The sequence below is a fragment of the Pogona vitticeps genome, chromosome 1 (assembly GCF_051106095.1).
Source record: "Pogona vitticeps strain Pit_001003342236 chromosome 1, PviZW2.1, whole genome shotgun sequence".
In the NCBI taxonomy this organism is placed as follows: Eukaryota; Metazoa; Chordata; class Lepidosauria; order Squamata; family Agamidae; genus Pogona; species Pogona vitticeps.
The window spans coordinates 313,096,281-313,114,825 of record NC_135783.1 but is presented as its reverse complement, the minus strand read 5'-3'; the positions used below and the strand labels follow the sequence as shown (position 1 = coordinate 313,114,825).

At 43.9% G+C, this 18,545-nt stretch overlaps 1 protein-coding gene across 2 annotated transcripts in view; it reads left to right on the top strand.

The window, feature by feature from the left end:
• Positions 1-18,545, top strand: part of HEATR5A (HEAT repeat containing 5A) — a 97,099-nt gene that overhangs the window by 60,301 nt on the left and 18,253 nt on the right. For both annotated transcript variants that reach the window (XM_072986344.2, XM_072986343.2), the window contains 6 exons: positions 751-932; positions 1,532-1,600; positions 4,868-5,047; positions 13,351-13,582; positions 13,858-14,106; positions 15,702-15,829. In XM_072986344.2, the coding sequence (XP_072842445.2) occupies positions 751-932; positions 1,532-1,600; positions 4,868-5,047; positions 13,351-13,582; positions 13,858-14,106; positions 15,702-15,829 (1,040 nt within the window). The remainder of the gene's footprint in view (positions 1-750; positions 933-1,531; positions 1,601-4,867; positions 5,048-13,350; positions 13,583-13,857; positions 14,107-15,701; positions 15,830-18,545) is intronic.

Genomic DNA, 18,545 nt, shown 5'->3' with positions numbered 1-18,545 from the left:
TTTTCTTGGCTTATGCTTACGTAGACTGACACGGCTGATTTTCTGGGAATTAATGCAACTGAGGCACACTTTTCAAGATGTTACTATGCAAGACATAAGCTGGAAGTTGTTGGTTTTACACAAAATGCTGCCACTCCATTGTTGTTATTTATGACGTCTTGATAGGGCAGCTGTGACCCTCCCATAATCTCTCTGCATTGGTTATGCGGATTAGTGCTGATGGGAGTTATAAATTCAGAACAGTTTGTCACCTCAGTTTGAAGTAACTCTAATGTGGGTATAAAAGTATTTTTGAATGAAAGAAAAGAAGAGGGGTGAGGAAAAAAAGGCAAAGCTGCTGAGGTAACCATCAATAGCTGAAATCCTGTTGTACATCTTATGCCATGTAAAACTGATGAGGACCATAGCAATTCTTTGAAAATTAACATTTCTGATCCCGCACTCCCCCCCAAGTCCAAAGGCTTTCTTGGGATCCCTTTCATCCTGGGGAAGAGGTTGGGGGATGGGGAAGGTTTTTAATTTTGAAACATGACCATCATAGTTAAAACCACTGGCAAAGATTTTTGAAAATTAAAAACTCCTGTCCCAGTCCCCACTCCCAAGTGAGCCCAGCTAGGCCTTGCACAACCTGAGTTAAAGCAACAAGATTTCAGTCAATGTTAAAAATGCTTCCTCGCTTTCTTTTTATAATCTCTGTATCTTTCTATCAATATTATAACAAACGTATGTTTTCCTGTCTGTCCTACTCAGATGATTTCCTAGTACTGCATTTAGCTGACTTGATCCGCATGGCATTTATGGCTGCCACTGATCACAGCGATCAGCTTCGTCTTTCTGGCCTCCAGATGTTACTTGTTCTTGTTCAAAAGTTTGCTGCTGTACCAGAACCAGAGTTCCCGGGTCACCTAATTTTGGAGCAGTATCAAGCAAATGTAAGTAACCTTTTGATTCTAAAATAATTGGGGGGAAATGATTATCTAGAAGGCAACATTATGAAATAATACATTATTGGTATTTTACCTGCATAGTCTTAGTTTTAAAAAAGTTAATAATTGGTACAAACTGATATATTTATTACACAAGTTGTAAAATATAATATCCATTACCATCATAATTTTATAGTAAAAATCATGCTCTTTATGAAAAGCTACTATACATTAGCAGCTCACCATGCTCAGTATTTTTTTTAAATGGCATATGTGGCTTCTGAAATGTGTATCATGGCTCCGAGACATCCAACAATTTGGAAAATTGTTAGGAAATTATCTTGTATCCTGTCAATTGTTGCAGAGATTCATATTTAATTTTATTTATATATATATTTATTTATTCTACTTATATCCCGCCTATCTGGTCTTGCGACCACTCTTTATTGGAATGTTCCAAAAGGCATCATACTCAATGACAATATCCATTGATTAAAATACATTAACTGTAAATTAAGGATATTGGCTTAGTTTGCAATGTATCAAATCATTTTCTTTAGGGAGTTACTCTTCTTGATAATCTTTATCATTTTTTTTTCTTTTAGGTTGGTGCAGCACTTAGACCAGCCTTTACCCCAGAAACACCCCCTGATGTAACTGCAAAAGCATGTCAGGTAATTTGTTTTTCAATGTCTAGAATTCACGTTCAGTCAGATCTTGACCAACCACAGGTAAAACTAGATAAAGTAAACAGTGATGGCTACTTCTATTGATAGAATACCATCCACCAGCAGAACTGGCAGGAGAGTGGTTCTTTTTTACTACAGCCGTAGTGTATAACCCAAATCTCTGAAAGCCTGGGGCACATTTTGGATATGGTTTTTAGATATGTGGGACAGCGGTGGTAAGTTCTTGCACTCTGGCCTTTGAATGTGACACTGAATATAGATTGATATATTTGTGCAGTCTTTTACTAATTAATATTGAGAATGCTACACCTCTGAGTGAAGCATGTGAACAGCAGGCTGCCTGAATGTTCTTGATATACTTTCATATCTTTGTTTATAACATTTCTTTATAAATGATTTCTTATGGATCGTGTGCTTAGATAACTTCTTGTTGACATTTATAGTGACAGTAACTTTGCTCCTCTGAAGACATGGGAAAAGCAATTAGAATGGTTTTCTCATGGATAGCAATATAATCGTAATATGTTCCCAAAGTGTCTGGGCCATTTTTGTACTGGTACAAGTGACACTTCTGTTGAACCCCTGTTAGCTTGACAGATTGCAGGAATACTGTGAGTGGATATTCACCTTGCATTATCATCTACTTCCCAGATGTTTCTTCAGGATTTCTCTTCCTTAAATCTTGATTGCTGATTGTAAAGGATTATGTCTTTTGCTCTACGAAAGCTTAAATGTTAATTGCTAATTTAGGGGCTTAAGTCTGGAGATAGTTTATGATCTGAAAATCACAGAACTGTGATCCTTCGTTCTTGGGCAACTTGTTAGTATACTGGGCAATAATATAAAAAAGAAATTAAATATTTGGTTCCTATATATAATGGGGAGTTCAGGCCAATATCCTTACCTGATTATAACCATAAGCATAGATTCTTTGTCATTTAGGTAAACCTTCCTTCTAGATAAGGAGATTGCATTGCCTGAAATCTCAGTTCAGTAAAAGCCCTGTTGATCTGTGGGTGGGTCCTTTCGACCTTAACAAACCACAGTGAGCATCCCCAACCTCTGGTTCTGCCGCCAGATACATAAACCTTTGAGCTATCCAGCAGAAACAAGAGTCATTAATACCCCTTACCCCCAGTCTTCACCTGTATCAAGATGAAAAGCCCATCTAACATATGTGTTACTATTACTTTGGTGGCAGGCAAAGACCTGTTTATTTTTCCAGGTCTTTTCCATTAAATTCTAGTTCTGAGATTGGTATAGCTCAATGGATTTTTCTCTTCCATTCTGTACTGAGCTAGTTTAATGGTGGGTGTTTATATTTACGGACAGTCTATGTGGTATAGACAGTGGCTCCAAACCACAAGTACTCGGGTGTTCTTGAACTAAAACTCTCAGAAGCCTTCGCTACCAGCTATGCTGGAGCTGTTGTCCAAGAACATCTGGGAACCCAAGGTTGGGAACCACTGAGACAGAGACAGATTCAAGAAAGCAAAGTCAAAGGATCATAGAATAATGGTGTTAGAAGGGGCCTGTGCATTTGTTGACCCCCTGCTCAATGCAAGAATCCAAGTTAAATCTTGTCTGACAGATTACTGTCTTGTTTTCTCTCAAATGCTTCCAGTGTTGGAAAGCTCTCCACCCCTCATGGTAATTGGTTCCATTTTCATACTGCTCTAACAGTTAGGACCTTTTTCCTGATACTCAGCCAAAATCTGCTTCCAACTTGAGTCCATTATTATGTGTCTTGCCCTCTGGAATGACTGAGAGGATCCTGCACCTCTTCTGTATGAGAACGTTTTAAGTATTTGAAAAGTGCTGTCTTAATCTCCTTTCAGTTTTCTTTTCTCAAGGTGAAATATTCCCAGATCTTTCAGTCTTTCCACACAGGAGTTGGTTTCCAGTTCCCCAATCATTCTTGTTGCCTTACTCTGCACTTGTTCCAGTTTGTTGCCGTCCTTCTTAAGGTTCAGTGTCCAGAACTGGACAGTGTGCTGAAGATGAGGCCTTACTAGTACCGAATAGAGTGGAACTAGTACGTCACGTAATTTGGAGACTATACTTCTGTTAATGCAGTCTAAAATACAGTGGTGTCTCGCTTAACAAGGATAATCCGTTCCAGCGAAATCGCTGTAGAGCGAAATCCTCGTTAGGTGAAATTAAAAATCCCATTGAAATGCATTGAAAACCCGTTCAATGTGTTCCAATGGGCTGAAAACTCGCTGTCCAGCGAAGATCCTCTATAGGGGCGGCCATTTTCGGTGCCTGTATAGCGAGGAATCCATCCAAAAACACAGCGGGGAGCCATTTTACACAGTGGTTGGCCATTTTGAAGCCGCAGATTAGCTGTTTTAAAATCGTCGTAATGCGAAGAATCGGTTCCCGAAGCAGGGAACCAATCGTCGCAAAGTGGGTTTTGCCTATTAAAACATTGTTTTGTGATCGCAAAAGCGATCGCAAAACAGTCATCATATAACTGTTTTGTTGTTTAACAAAGCAATCGTTAAGCGAGGCACCACTGTATCCTTTTTTGCAGCTTCATCACACTGTTGGCTCATATTGAGTTCATGTTCAAGATCTTTCTTACATGTAGTCCTGGCTTGGCTGTGGAAACAGTGTAGTAATGGCAAACTACTCTTTGAATACCTCACATATTGAAGACCCTGTTAGGCATGCCATAAGTCAGAAACGACTTGATGGCACATAACAACATTTGTACTTCTAGGTTCTCTGTGTTTAAACCATGGATTTTGATTTTCACTTGCATTTTATCTGTTGCCTTTATTGTATTTTTTTTCACAACTATGATTTGTATTTTTTTTCCTTTTGTTGTAGCTACCTAAAGGATTTTTGTTGTTAGACAACCTAAAAACTTAATTTAAGCGCATAAATCACTGTGTGCAAATATAGTTGTTTGTCTTTCTCTTGGGAAAAACCTTTGCAGTATTTAAATTTTTTTCACATTGTTCACTCTTATCTGGAAATTGAATCATGGCAACTGGACTTCTTTCTTATTAGATGGACAATCTAACGAGTCTACTGTATTCAGACCAGGGGGAAGTGAAACCAACGTGGAGGATATATCAGGGGTCTCCTACCAACTCTCATCAGACTGAAGAAGCTACTTGGATGAGTAGTGAAACGTTTCAACCTAATAAGAAAGAAGTCAATTTGCCATGACTCAACTTCTAGATAACCTCACGTGGATGACTGAGAATCTTCACAGATATATACTCTTCACTCTTATACTAGGTTTGCAGTGCCTGGATAGCAAGTGGTGTAGTAAGTGACCTTCATGACCTTCAGAGAGTTCATCAGCTGCTTGTAACATCCTTGACTAAAGTACAGGCTGGAAAAGAAGCGCAAAATCAACTTTATAATGAAGGCACAACAACTATGGAGATACTGGCTGTGCTAAAAGCTTGGGCAGAGGTACTTCAGTTGCACTTGTGTTTTTGAATTATTATTCTGGATCAGTGATTTGAATTTAAAAATTAAGGTTATTGTCCTTATAATTAGGACCTTATAGGGTATGATGTTTTAAGAATTTTGTTAAATTCTTGGGTAGTGGTGTTTTAAGAATAAGGATCTAATTTATTTCAATCAGATGGTCTAAGCATTCTACAAATCCAAGCTGGAAAGCTTTGCTGTTTAGAAGGATTTTTTTAAACAGAGCAATTTATAGTAAGAATCTTAGCAAGAGATTTTTTTTCTTGAATTGTATGTGATATTCTCCTATGTGATACTCATTGTCATGTAGTAGATAGAGTAATAGACTAGGACTCAGGAGACGTGGATTTGATCCCCAAGCTCTGCCATGGAAGGTAACTGGGGAATGGAACTGGTAAAACCACTCCTTAAATATCTCTTACCTTGAAAACCCTATTAGGGTTACTATAAGTCAGTTCTAACTTGACAGCACATAACATCTTTCTTCCTAGAAATATTACCTCTATATATTGAATAGTAACTTTTCTTTCATTACTGCTGCATAGCACAGTGGTTTTGGTCTCTGGCTATGGAGCCAGAAGTTGGGGATTTGATTCCCCACTATGCTTCCTTGACAGGCTCTGGACATGATGATCCATAGGGTCTATTCCATCTCTGTTTTTCTGAAATTCTAAGATTAAGTATGTGTTCTAGATAGCTTTTTCTGGACAAATAGGTTTGCTTCCTTTCCCACCTTGGCCCTTTCTTCTCTTTTATTGTGCATGTGTTGAGATCTGAAGTTCCGCGTCATTAGTTGTCATGTTGGACACATGAATACATATTACTACAGAACTTATCAGAAGTGCTCAGAACTATACACTATCCAACCATGACTTGATAATTCTAGCACAGATGGCTTTAAAATATATATTAAGCCTGGCTCATCCTTCAGGTATTCATGTTTGAAGCAAAGCAGAGGGATCTGGTACATCCACTGGTGACTGAGTCTGAAGATGTATAAAAATGTGGGCAATGCAGATTTTATTCTTATCTAAAAATCAGTCTCAGTATGTTTCAGTGGTGGCCTTCTTCAGGAGCAACCTTTTAGAACATTTGCTTCTTGTTTGGGCTATACCAGCTTTAACATACCCCTTTGTGGATTGCCCCCTTCATGGATTGCTGCCTTGTTGTGGTGAAGGGGCTTGAGTAACTCAGAGAAGTTATGGGCTATGCCGTGCAGGGACACCCAAGATGGACAGGTCATAGTGGAGAGTTCTGACTAAACACGATCCACCTGGAGCAGGAATTGGCAATGCCACTCCAGTATCTTTGTCAAGAAAACTCCATGGACAGAAACAAAAGGCTGCAAGATATGACGCTGGAAGATGAGTCCCTCAGGTTGGAAGGCCTCCAGCATGCTACTGAGGAAGAGAGGAGGACAAGTGCAAGTAGCTCCAGAGCTAATGAAGTGGTTGGGCCAAAGCCAAAAGGATGCTCAGCTGCAGACATGCCTGGAAGTGAAAGGAAAGTCTGATGCTGCAAAGAAAAATATTGCATAGGAACCTGGAATGTAAGATCTATGAACCATGGTAAGCTGGATGTGGTCAAACAGGAGATGGCAAGAATAAACATTGATAACCTGGGCATCAGTGGACTAAAATGGACAGGAATGGGCGAATTCAATTCAGACTATTATAAGATGTAAGACATAAGACATAAGAAATTTATTTGTCATTGCACTCACAAGTGGGTGCAACGAAATGAGGTGCTCTTCCCCAAGGTAGAACTGGACAACACCACTACTATATCTACTATTGTGGGTAAGATTCCCGTAGAAGGAATGGAGTAGCCCTCATAGTCAGCAAAAGAGTGGGGAAAGCTGTAATGGGATATACAGTGGTGCCTCGTATAACGAGTGCCCCGTTTAACGATGAATTCGCATAGCGATGGCATTTTTGCCATCGCTTTTGCGATCGTATAACGATGTTGCCTATGGGGAAAAATCGCTTTGCGATGTTTTCCCCATAGGCACCATTTTCCCCCAGCTGAGCGGCGGGAGCCTCCGAAGGAGTGCTCCCGCAGCTCAGCTGGGGGAAAATGCCTGCGGTGGCCTCGGAAGGACCCTTCCAAAGGGTCCTTCCGAGGCCACCGCTGGGATTCCCCTTCCCCGCGGCTGGCTTCCCCGGCCATGGTCGGACTTTCAGGAGTCCGACCATGCATGGGGTAGCCTGCCGCGGGTGGGATCCAAGCCGCGGGGAGAGGGTGGGGGGATCCGGATGGATCCCACCACCCTCCCCCCATGGCCTGAGGAGGGTGGGAGGCATGGCCGGACTCCTCGCCAGGCACCGCGGCTCCGATCCGATCTGAGCCGCGGTGCCTGCCAAGGAGTCCGGCTATGCTTCCCACCCCACCCCCACCTCCTGCGGCTTGAGAAGGGTGGGAGGCATGGCCGGACTCCTCGCCAGGCACCGCGGCTCCGATCCGATCTGAGCCGCGGTGCCTGCCAAGGAGACCGGCCATGCCTCCCACCCACCCCCACCTCCTGCGGCTTGAGAAGGGGGAGGCATGGCCGGACTCCTCGCCAGGCACCGCGGCTCAGATCGGATCGGAGCCGCGGTGCCTGCCAAGGAGTCCGGCTATGCTTCCCACCCCCACCCCCACCTCCTTCGGCTTGAGAAGGGGGAGGCATGGCCGGACTCCTCGCCAGGCACCGCGGCTCAGATCGGATCGGAGCCGCGGTGCCTGCCAAGGAGTCCGGCTATGCTTCCCACCCCCACCCCCACCTCCTTCGGCTTGAGAAGGGGGAGGCATGGCCGGACTCCTCGCCAGGCACCGCGGCTCCGATCCGATCGGAGCCGCGGTGCCTGCCAAGGAGACCGGCCATGCCTCCCACCCACCCCCACCTCCTTCGGCTTGAGAAGGGGGAGGCATGGCCGGACTCCTCGCCAGGCACCGCGGCTCAGATCGAGGAGTCCAGCCATGCCTCCCACCCCTCTCAAGCCGGAGGAGGTGGGGTTGGGGGTGGGAAGCATAGCCGGACTCCTTGGCAGGCACCGTGGCTCAGATCGGATCGGAGCCGCGGTGCCTGGCGAGGAGTCCGGCCATGCCTCCCCCTTCTCAAGCCGAAGGAGGTGGGGGTGGGGGTGGGAAGCATAGCCGGACTCCTTGGCAGGCACCGCGGCTCCGATCGGATCGGAGCCGCGGTGCCTGGCGAGGAGTCCGGCCATGCCTCCCCCTTCTCAAGCCGAAGGAGGTGGGGGTGGGGGTGGGAAGCATAGCCGGACTCCTTGGCAGGCACCGCGGCTCAGATCGGATCGGAGCCGCGGTGCCTGCCGAGGAGTCCGGCTATGCCTCCCACCCACCACCCACCTCCTGCGGCTTGAGAAGGGTGGGAGGCATGGCCGACTGTGCTTGCAGCAGCGGAAGAGGTGCCCTGTGGAGGAGAAGGCAGGAGCCGATCTGTCATTTCTCCTCCACCGGGCACCTCTTCTGCTGCTGCAAGCACAGTCGGGGCAGTCCTTTGGGAGAAGCCGGGCTGCTCCGAAGAAAGGCAGAAGCCCATCCGATCTCCCCCCCCTCCACACCGGGCAGCTTCTCCCGCTGCTCCCGATGGTTGCGAGGGGAGATCGGATGGGCTTCTGCCTTTCTTCGGAGCAGCCCGGCTTCTCCCAAAGGACTGCCCCGACTGTGCTTGCAGCAGCAGAAGAGGTGCCCGGTGGAGGAGAAATGACAGATCGGCTCCTGCCTTCTCCTCCACCGGGCACCTCTTCCGCTGCTGCAAGCAACTTCGGGGCAGCCCTTTGGGAGGAGCCGGGCTGCTCCGAAGAAAGGCAGAAGCCCATCCGATCTCCCCCCCCTCCACACCGGGCAGCTTCTCCCGCTGCTCCCGATGGTTGCGAGGGGAGATCGGATGGGCTTCTGCCTTTCTTCGGAGCAGCCCGGCTTCTCCCAAAGGACTGCCCCGACTGTGCTTGCAGCAGCAGAAGAGGTGCCCGGTGGAGGAGAAATGACAGATCGGCTCCTGCCTTCTCCTCCACCGGGCACCTCTTCCGCTGCTGCAAGCAACTTCGGGGCAGCCCTTTGGGAGGAGCCGGGCTGCTCCGAAGAAAGGCAGAAGCCCATCCGATCTCCCCCCCCTCCACACCGGGCAGCTTCTCCCGCTGCTCCCGATGGTTGCGAGGGGAGATCGGATGGGCTTCTGCCTTTCTTCGGAGCAGCCCGGCTTCTCCCAAAGGACTGCCCCGACTGTGCTTGCAGCAGCAGGTGCCCGGTGGAGGAGAAATGACAGATCGGCTCCTGCCTTCTCCTCCACCGGGCACCTCTTCCGCTGCTGCAAGCACAGTCGGGGCAGCCCTTTGGGAGAAGCCAGGTGGTGGGGGAGAAGGCAGGAGCCGATGCCGTCTTCCCCCCCTCCCCCGAGGCTTCTCCCAAAGGGCTGCGCCCGATAGTGGGGGAGAAAACCGGATAATCCATTCCTATTGGAACGGATTATCCGGTTTTCAATGCATCTCTATGGGAAAACACGTTTCACTTAACGATGTTTTCCCATAGCGATGTTTTTTTTGGAACCAATTAACCTCGCTATGCGAGGCACCACTGTAATCTCAAAAATGATAGAATGATTTCAATATGAATCCAAGGCAGACCTTTCAGCATCACAATAATCCAAGTTTATGCACCAACCACCAATGCTGAGGAGACTGAAATTGATCAATTCTATGAAAACTTACACCTTCTAGAACTGACACCAAAGAAAGATGCTCTTTTCATTATAGGGGATTGGAATGCTAAAGTAGGGAGTCAAGAGATAAAAGGAACAACAGGTAAGTTTGGCCTTGGGATTCAAAATGAAGCAGGGCAAAGGCTAATAGAGTTTTGTCAAGAGAACAAGCTGGTCACCACAAACACTCTTTTCCAACAACACAAGAGGCAACTCTACACATGGACAGCACCAGATGGGCAATAGCGAAATCAGATTGATTATATTCTATGCAGCCAAAGATGGAGAAGCTCTATACAGTGAGCAGAAACAAGACCTGAGTTGATTGTGGCTCTGATCATCAGCTTCTCATAGCAAAATTCAAGCTTAAACTGAAGAGAGTAGGAAAAAGCAATGGGCTAATCAGGTAGAATCTAAACCAAATTCCTTATGAATACACAGTGGAAGTGAAGAACAGATTTAAGGAACTCGATTTGGTGGACAGAGTGCCTAAAGAACTTTGGATAGAGGCTCGTAACATTGTCCAGGAGGCAGCAACAAATACCATCCCAAAGAAAAAGAAATGCAAGAAAGCAAAGTATCTGTCCAATGAGGCATTCCAAATACAGTGGTTCCTCGCATAGGGACGTTAATCTGCTCCCGGAAAAACGTTCCTAAGCAATTTCATCGCTAAGCGAATTTTAAAAGCCCATAGAAACGCATTAAAACGTGTTTAATGCATCCCTATGGGCTTCAAAACTAACCTTATGCGAAGATCCTCCATAGGGGCGGCCATTTTCGGTGCCTCTAAAGCAAGGACACACAGCGGGTGGCCATTTTGTTTTTCCGGTGGTTATTTTGAAACCGCCGATCAGCTGTTTAAAAAGAGTCACTTTGCCATGATCGCTTCCCCACAATCATCGCAAAGCGATTTTTCCCCATAGGGACCATCACAAAGCGATCACTTTTGCAATGGCCAAAACCCCGTAGCTAAGCAATTTCGTCGCTCAATGGAGCGATCGCTAAGCGAGGCACCACTGTAGCAGAGAAGAGAAGGGAAACAATATCCAAGGGAGATAGGGAAAGTTACAATTGAATGCAGACTTCCAAAGAATAGCAAGGAGAGACAAGAGGGCCTTCGTAAATGAACAATGCAAAGAAATAGAGAAAAATAATAGAAAAGGAAAAACCAGAGATCGGTTCAGGAGAATTGGAAATATTAAAGGACCATTTTGTGCAAAGATGGACATGATAAAGGACAAAAATGGGAGGGACCTAACAGGGCAGAAGACATCAAGAAGAGGTGGCAAGAATACACAGAGGAATTATACCAGAAAGATTTGGATATCCCAGACAACCCAGATAGTGTGGTTGCTGGCCTTGAGCCAGACAGCCTGGAGAGTGACATCAGGTGGGCCTTAGAAAGCTTGGCTAACAAGGCCAGTGGAGGTGATGGCATTCCAGTTGAACTATTTAAAACCTTAAAAGATGACACTGTTAAGGTGCTATATTCAATATGTCAGCAAGTTTGAAAAACTCAACAGTGGCCAGAGGACTGGAAAAGAACAGTCTACATCCCAGTCCCAAAGAAGGGTAGTGCCAAAGAATCCTCCAACTACCCGTACAATTGCACTCATTTGACACGCTAGCAAGGTTATGCTCAAAATCCTCCAATGTAGGCTTCAGCAGTTTGTGGACCAAGAACTCCCAAAAATACAAGCTGGATTTTGAAGGGGCAGAGGAACTCGAGACCAAATTGCACTGGATTATGGAGAAAGCCAGAGAGTTCTGGAAAAACATCTACTTCTGCTTCATTGACTATGCAAAAGCCTTTGACTGTGTGGACCACAGTAAACTATGGCAAGTTCTTAAAGAAATGGGAGTGCCTGACCTTATCTATCTCCTGAGAAACCTATATGTGGGACAGGAAGCAATGGTTAGAACTGCATATGGAACAACTGATTGGTTCAAAATTGGGAAAGGAGTACGACAAGGCTGTATATTGTCCCCCTGCTTATTTAACTTATATGCGGAATACATCATGCAAAAGTCCGGACTGGAGGAATCCCAAACCGGAATTAAGATTGGCGGAAGATATATCAACAACCTCCAATATGCAGATGATAACACTCTGATGGCAGAAAGTGAGGAGGAATTAAAGAACCTCTTAATGAGGAGAGTGCAAAAAACGGTCTGAAACTCAACATCAAAAAAACTAAGATCATGACCACTGGTCCCATCAGCTCCTGGCAAATAGAAGGGGAAGATATGGAGGCAGTGACAGATTTTACTTTCTTGGGCTCCATGATCACTGCAGATGGTGGCAGCAGCCACGAAATTAAGTGATGCCTGCTTTTTAGGATGAAAGCGATGACAAAACTCAACAACATCTTAAAAATCAGAGACATCACCTTGCCCACAAAAGTCCGCATTATCAAAGATATGGTTTTGCCTGTAGTGATGTATGGAAGTGAGAGCTGGACCATAAAGAAAGCTGACTGCCAAAGAATTGATGCTTTTGAATTGGGATGCTGGAGGAGGCTCTTGAGAGTCCCCTGGACTGCAAGGAGAACAGATCTATCCATTCTAAAGGAAATCAACCCTGAGTGCTCACTGGAAGGACAGATCCTGAAGCTGAGGCTCCAGTACTTTGGCCATCTCATGAGAAGACTCCTTGGAAAAGACCTTGATGTTAGGAAAGTGTGACGGCAAGAGGAGAAGGGGACGACAGAGGATGAGATGGCTGGACAGTGTCTGTGAAGCAACCAACATGAAATTGACACAACTACGGGAAGCAGTGGAAGATAAGAGAGCCTGGCGTGCTCTGGTCCATGGGGTCACGAAGAGTCGGACACAACTAAACGACTAAACAACAACAACAACAAAGCTTTAACATTAATCCAAAGTGGGGATATCTCAAGGAAACCCAGAAATGAAACTTGAAAGTAATATTCTCTCCCACTTTCCCCCCTAATTCTACTAGTAATATAGTCAAAAACAGATTATCTCACAACATGGAGGTCCAGCACGAGCCATTCTGGCTAAGAGTGATGAACCTGCCTTTAGTAATTTATCTAATTTTTCTTTAAAGACTTTAAGACATTTTATATATCTTGGGTCAGCAGAATTAAAAAATTGTTATGTGAAGTAACTCACATTAATTATGCTCCACTTCTTAAAGTTTAAGATTACTATAGTCTATGTATATTATTAGCTGCTGCTACTCAGATTTAAGTAAAAGGTGATTTGTCTGATACAAGTATGCATGGGGGATTAATTAATCACCTGCACAAATTATTATTATCCACAAGTCCTATTACACAACTTTTAAAGTAGTTTTAAGTGTGACTGCTGTTCATAAGGACTAACCTGATGTACCATTTCTCGTACAGTAGAATATATTCCCATTAATATGCCACAAATAATAGGCATTATCCACATGCATCAAAAATAGTACTGAAAATTTAAGTAATGGTATGATGGTGTTAAATGTCTGTATGGCTTTGGGAAGTTGAGAGCTATAACTGATGTTTGACATGTTTTATCCAAATTCTTATTCAGTGAGCTACGGCCATGACTGTCCATTCACTCTTGCTGTTTTACACAGGTTTATATAGCTGCAGTTCAAAGACAGAGAAAACAAAGCAACATCAGTAGACAACCTTTTGTCATAAACATAATAGAGGAGAGCTTTAGAGATCAGCCCTCTTCAGCCGATGAACTTCTGGAGCTAGTTCAGCCAGACTTGGGGAATCTGAGCAAACTCTGGCTTGCTGCACTTCAGGATTTTGCTCTCTTAACTTTGCCCCTGGAATACAGCTCTCAACTTCCTGCTGAAGGTAGGAGGCCAGATAAGGAAAAAAAGAAAAGAAAAAGAGTTTCTTTGGACATGTTAATGTTCTGCCAGCAGATAAATGGACTACTATTTTGTGGATATAGAAATAAGATGCTGGTAAGACTGCAAAAGAAAGCCAAATAAGCTTGGTTGTGTTTGAAATGTTATGAATAGTATTATTCTAAAAGAATAATTTGCTAGATCATTCTTATAATTTTGCAAGGAAGAAATGTAATTGAAACAATATGTTTGGAAGTATGAATGTGTATTTCTTTCCAGGTGGTGCTTTCTATACTGCAGAGACAGTTGAAAGTGCAAGACCACACTACCAAAATGCATGGGCTCTGATCCTCCATGCTACAGCGCTGTGGCTTACTAGCACAGGTTTCCTTGCTGGTGATTCAGATGAAGGCTTAACCAATCTTTCTCGACCTGTCACTCCAACTACTATGTGTCAAGATTCTACATCTAGGGGTCCTGTAAAATCACCAGAGGATGTAAACACGGATAGATTTCATCTTGTTTTGGGTTAGTGAGCATTAAGATGTTTCTTGTTGCTATTGTCAAATATTGGTTTTGGGTAGTGTCTTTGGAAATGCCAGTTTGGGTTGTTAGGTATATGTCTCAATGATTAATATACCATGCATGGTAAACAGCATTTTTGTACAGGATAAGTATAGAATATCATTTTATTATTCTGAATTAGGCCAGTGGACCATCTGAGTAGAGAACATTTAAAGCCCAGTGATAGTCTGAAACCCAGTGCTTCTATTCTCCAGGGTTTATGGTCCATTGCTGTTATTTAAATTGCTTTTATAATATCTGTCTGTCTGTCTGTCTGTCTGTCTGTCTGTCTGTCTGTCTCTCTCTCTCTCTCTCTCTCTCTCTCTCTCTCTATCTATCTCTATCTCTCTATCTCTCTATCTCTCTATCTATCTATCTATCTATCTATCTATCTATCTATCTATCTATCTATCTATCTATCTATCTATCTATCTATCTATCTATCTATCTATCTATCTATCTATCTATCTATCTATCATTTAAAATATTTTACCCTGCCTTTCTCCTTAAGAAGGACCCAAGGAGGCTTCCATCCTTGAAATACAATATTTAAAGCTGAAAAACAATGAATATACAACAGTTGTTTACATAATTAAAAGATAATATTTAAAGCTAAAACAATAACTATGCAAATACTTAAAAGGACCAAACACCACTCTTAGAGATGGTAAACACAAGTAGTGCTAAAGACCCAGTCACAGCAATAATGTATAACAATCCATCTAAAAGTCACTTTTGTAGTCACCAGTGTAGACAGTCGCTCATGTAAGCTGAGATAAAGCTGGCCTGAAGGGAAAGATCTTTGCCTGCTTGTGGAACGATAGCAAAGATGGGACCTGCATGGCCTCTTGTGGGAGGGAGCTCCAAAGTCTGGGAGTAGCAACAGAGAAAGCCTTCTCCCCATGTCCCCATCAGACATACCTGTGAAGGTAGTGGCACCAAGAGAAAGGCCTCACCTGATGATCTTAACATCTGAGCCAGCTCATAGCGGGTGACATGGTCTTTGAGATAGCTTGGCCATTTAGGGCTTTATAGGTTAAAAACATCAGTTTGGATTGTGTCCAGAAACTGATCGACAGCCAGTGAAACTGCTGTAATGGGGTATGTGATCCCTGTAACCAGTCCCAGTTACCAATCTGTCTAGTGCATTTTGGACCTGCTGAAATATCCTGACACATTCCATTGGCAGCCCCATATAGAGCGAGTTACAATAATCCAGCAGGAAAGTAACTAGGGTGTGTATGACAGTGACCAGGTCAGATCTTTACAGAAACAGACTTTGCTGGCATAATAGTTTTAATGGTGCAGATAGACTCCTGGCTACCCCTGAAACATGGGCATCCAGGCTTAGAGACGAATCCAGGAGCACCCCCAAGCTGTGCACCTGTGTTTTCAGGGGGAATGTAACCCCATCCAGTAGAGGCTGCACCCCTATTCCTTGATCTGCCTTTTGATTGACCAGGAGCACTGGATTTTATCCAGCGCTTAATTTCACTTTGGTTCTGTATATAGAATTTAGTTTTCACAATTAAGGGTGGTTCTTCCATTTTTTTCCATAGGCATTAGTGTGGAATTCCTTTGTTCTCCACGGTCAGATGCTGCAATGGAGAATATTACTGCTTGTCTACATGCTCTCCACTCACTGCTTGATGTTCCTTGGCCAAGGTCAAAGATTGGTAGTGATCAGGTAACAATGAATCTGGAAATTTTGAATTTGATTTGCTAGAAGTTAAATTGCATTAACTTTCTGCAGCAAGCCACCACTAAGCCAGGCACGTGCCTGATGTGCAGTTGTGTTCACACCTTATATGGTGCCTTGATAGTTAGAGATAGATCACTATAGTGAAATATGTAGTTGAACATATGGACATGTAAATCATCACAGGATATTCACCAGTAGTTGTTGTAATTATTGCTTTTGCCTGGCAGTTCTAGGAAACTGTTTATTTCCCTTATTTGCTCAGAATATGAGGTCCCCTGAGGTTATTTGCAGAGCACCATTATGCATGTTTAATCTGTTTTCATTCCTGGGAAACACAGTGGATATATATGTGGTTTTACTGTGTTATACTACATGTTTCTACTATTTGATGGTTCTGTTTATTTTAATAGCTCCCCCTTCTTAATTGCTAGTTTTCCTAAGCAAGGTGTGCGGAGAAACTCCTTGCCTTGTCTTTTTTTTGAGGGTCAGACTTTGTCTTCTTCTTCACAGCAAAATCCACACATTCTCCCATTCTGTAGAACTAAACAGGACCATATATTGGGAACATTATAAGATTTGGATGGGAAATCCAAACGAATCCGAACTTTATTTTTAAGGATTACTGTATTTTTCAGGTAAATAAGAGATGAAAATGGTGTGAAACCTTCTCTTCCAGGAAGAGGCTTCACAAACCTGCATTAGCGCACCTGCACTATTCGAATCTTCTACAGCCTGCAAGCCCCAAGCTTTCTCCTTCTCCCATTCCTAGTGCGCATGCCCATCCCCATCACCTCCCGTCGGTTTCTGTCCACCATGACAACAACACCTTGCAGCCTAGAGTCTGCTCTAAATTACTATTCTACACCTAGTTCTAGTTGTTTCTTCATTACTTATTTTCTCTTTACCCTTTCTCCTTTTATTTCCAAAAAAGAAAAAGAGTTTTTTTTTGTCATTTAAATTCCCCCCCCCCCTTTTCATGAGTGCTCACTGGAAGGACAGATCCTGAAGCTAAGGCTCCAATACTTTGGCCATCTCATGAGAAGAGAAAACTCCCTGGAAAAGACCCTGATGTTGGGAAAGTGTGAAGGCAGGAGGAGAAGGGGACGACAGAGGATGAGATGGTTGGACAGTGTCACCGAAGCTACCAACATGAATTTGACCCAACTCCGTGAGGCAGTGGAAGACAGGAGGGCCTGGCGTGCTGTGGTCCATGGGGTCACGAAGAGTCGGACACGATTTAACAACTAAACAACAACAACCCCCCTTTCATTCTCCTCAGTGCTTTTTCCCACATACACAGTGCTTTTTTATGGTTTCAGACTTAATGAAAAAGTGTCTTCACTATGGAGTAAAAATCCCTCAAGCTGATGTGCATTCTAAATGTCTCTACTTCCTTGGTGAGGATCATTTAGTGGAGACCTGTTCTGTCTGTAAAGGATTTACAAAAATAGCACTTGACAGCTGTAGTCCTGACTAAAGCTGTTGGGAGAACTCACTGAAAGCAGTACATTCTATATCAATGGACTCTCAACCACATATGGACTCTGTTTCAACCGCTAAACAGATGTTAGCTTACCTCAATCTACCCTTTCAAGGCAAGACCAATCCATTGTTGCTTTGATTTCTATTCCATCAGGCTCAGACATGACAGCTTAATCTTCAAACCTGACTTCAGCACCTACAAAACCTAAGGATATGGTGCATCACATGTTTTTTTATGTTGGTGGGACCCATTTGAAACTACAAATGTCATTGGTAGTGATTTGCCCTGCCTCTGCTCAGACAATTGGACATATAGGTGATATAACTGGTGCAGGGTCTGCTTTTGAAGGGAAGCCAAGGAGTGAATCATCTCAAACTGTGATACCAGAGATAACCAAGATTTCTCTGCCATGCCCAGTGCCTACAATGTCAGTTCCCAGAATGAGGTTGAGCTTGAGCTCTTCAAGGCACAACATAACAGTTACGTCACAAAGTAATTGAGTCTTCTGATATTCATTTGCTACCTCCAGCAAACCCAGCTGTTTTACAATTGACACATTCTGCTTCAATTTCAATGATACCGTGACCATGCCGCCTGGCTAATCACTTTTCCAACTCTCTAGTCCTTTTTGCTGAGCTATCCTTGAGCCCGAAATATAAGAGCCGAATGGATTCATTTGTAAAATAAACAATAATATATTTTATTTTATGAAGTGTAATGGTTATGTGGCGGGTTAAACCGCAGAAGCCTCTGTGTTGCAAGGTCGGAAGACCAGCAGTCGTAAGATCGAATCCACGTGATGGACTGAGCTCCTATTGCTTGTCCCAGCTCCTGCCAACCTAGCAATTTGAATGCATATACAGTAAATGCGAGTAGATAAATAGGTACCACCTCGGTGGGAAGGTAATGGCATTCCATGTCTGGTTGCACTGGCCACTTGACCATGGAAACTGTCTACGGACAAACGCTGTCTACAGACAAACACTGGCTCTATGGCTTGGAGACGGGGATGAGCATCATGCCCTAGAGTCGAACACGACTGGACTAAATGTCAAGGGGAACCTTTACCTTAACTATAATAGGCAATTCTGTTTTGGAAACCCACATAGCAAACTATGTATCAACCTCCTTCTAGCCCTCTTTGACTGTTAACTCTCTCTCAACTGAAAACTCTCCAACTCCTTTTTTCTTCCCTTGAACCCACCTAGCAAGTTGTAA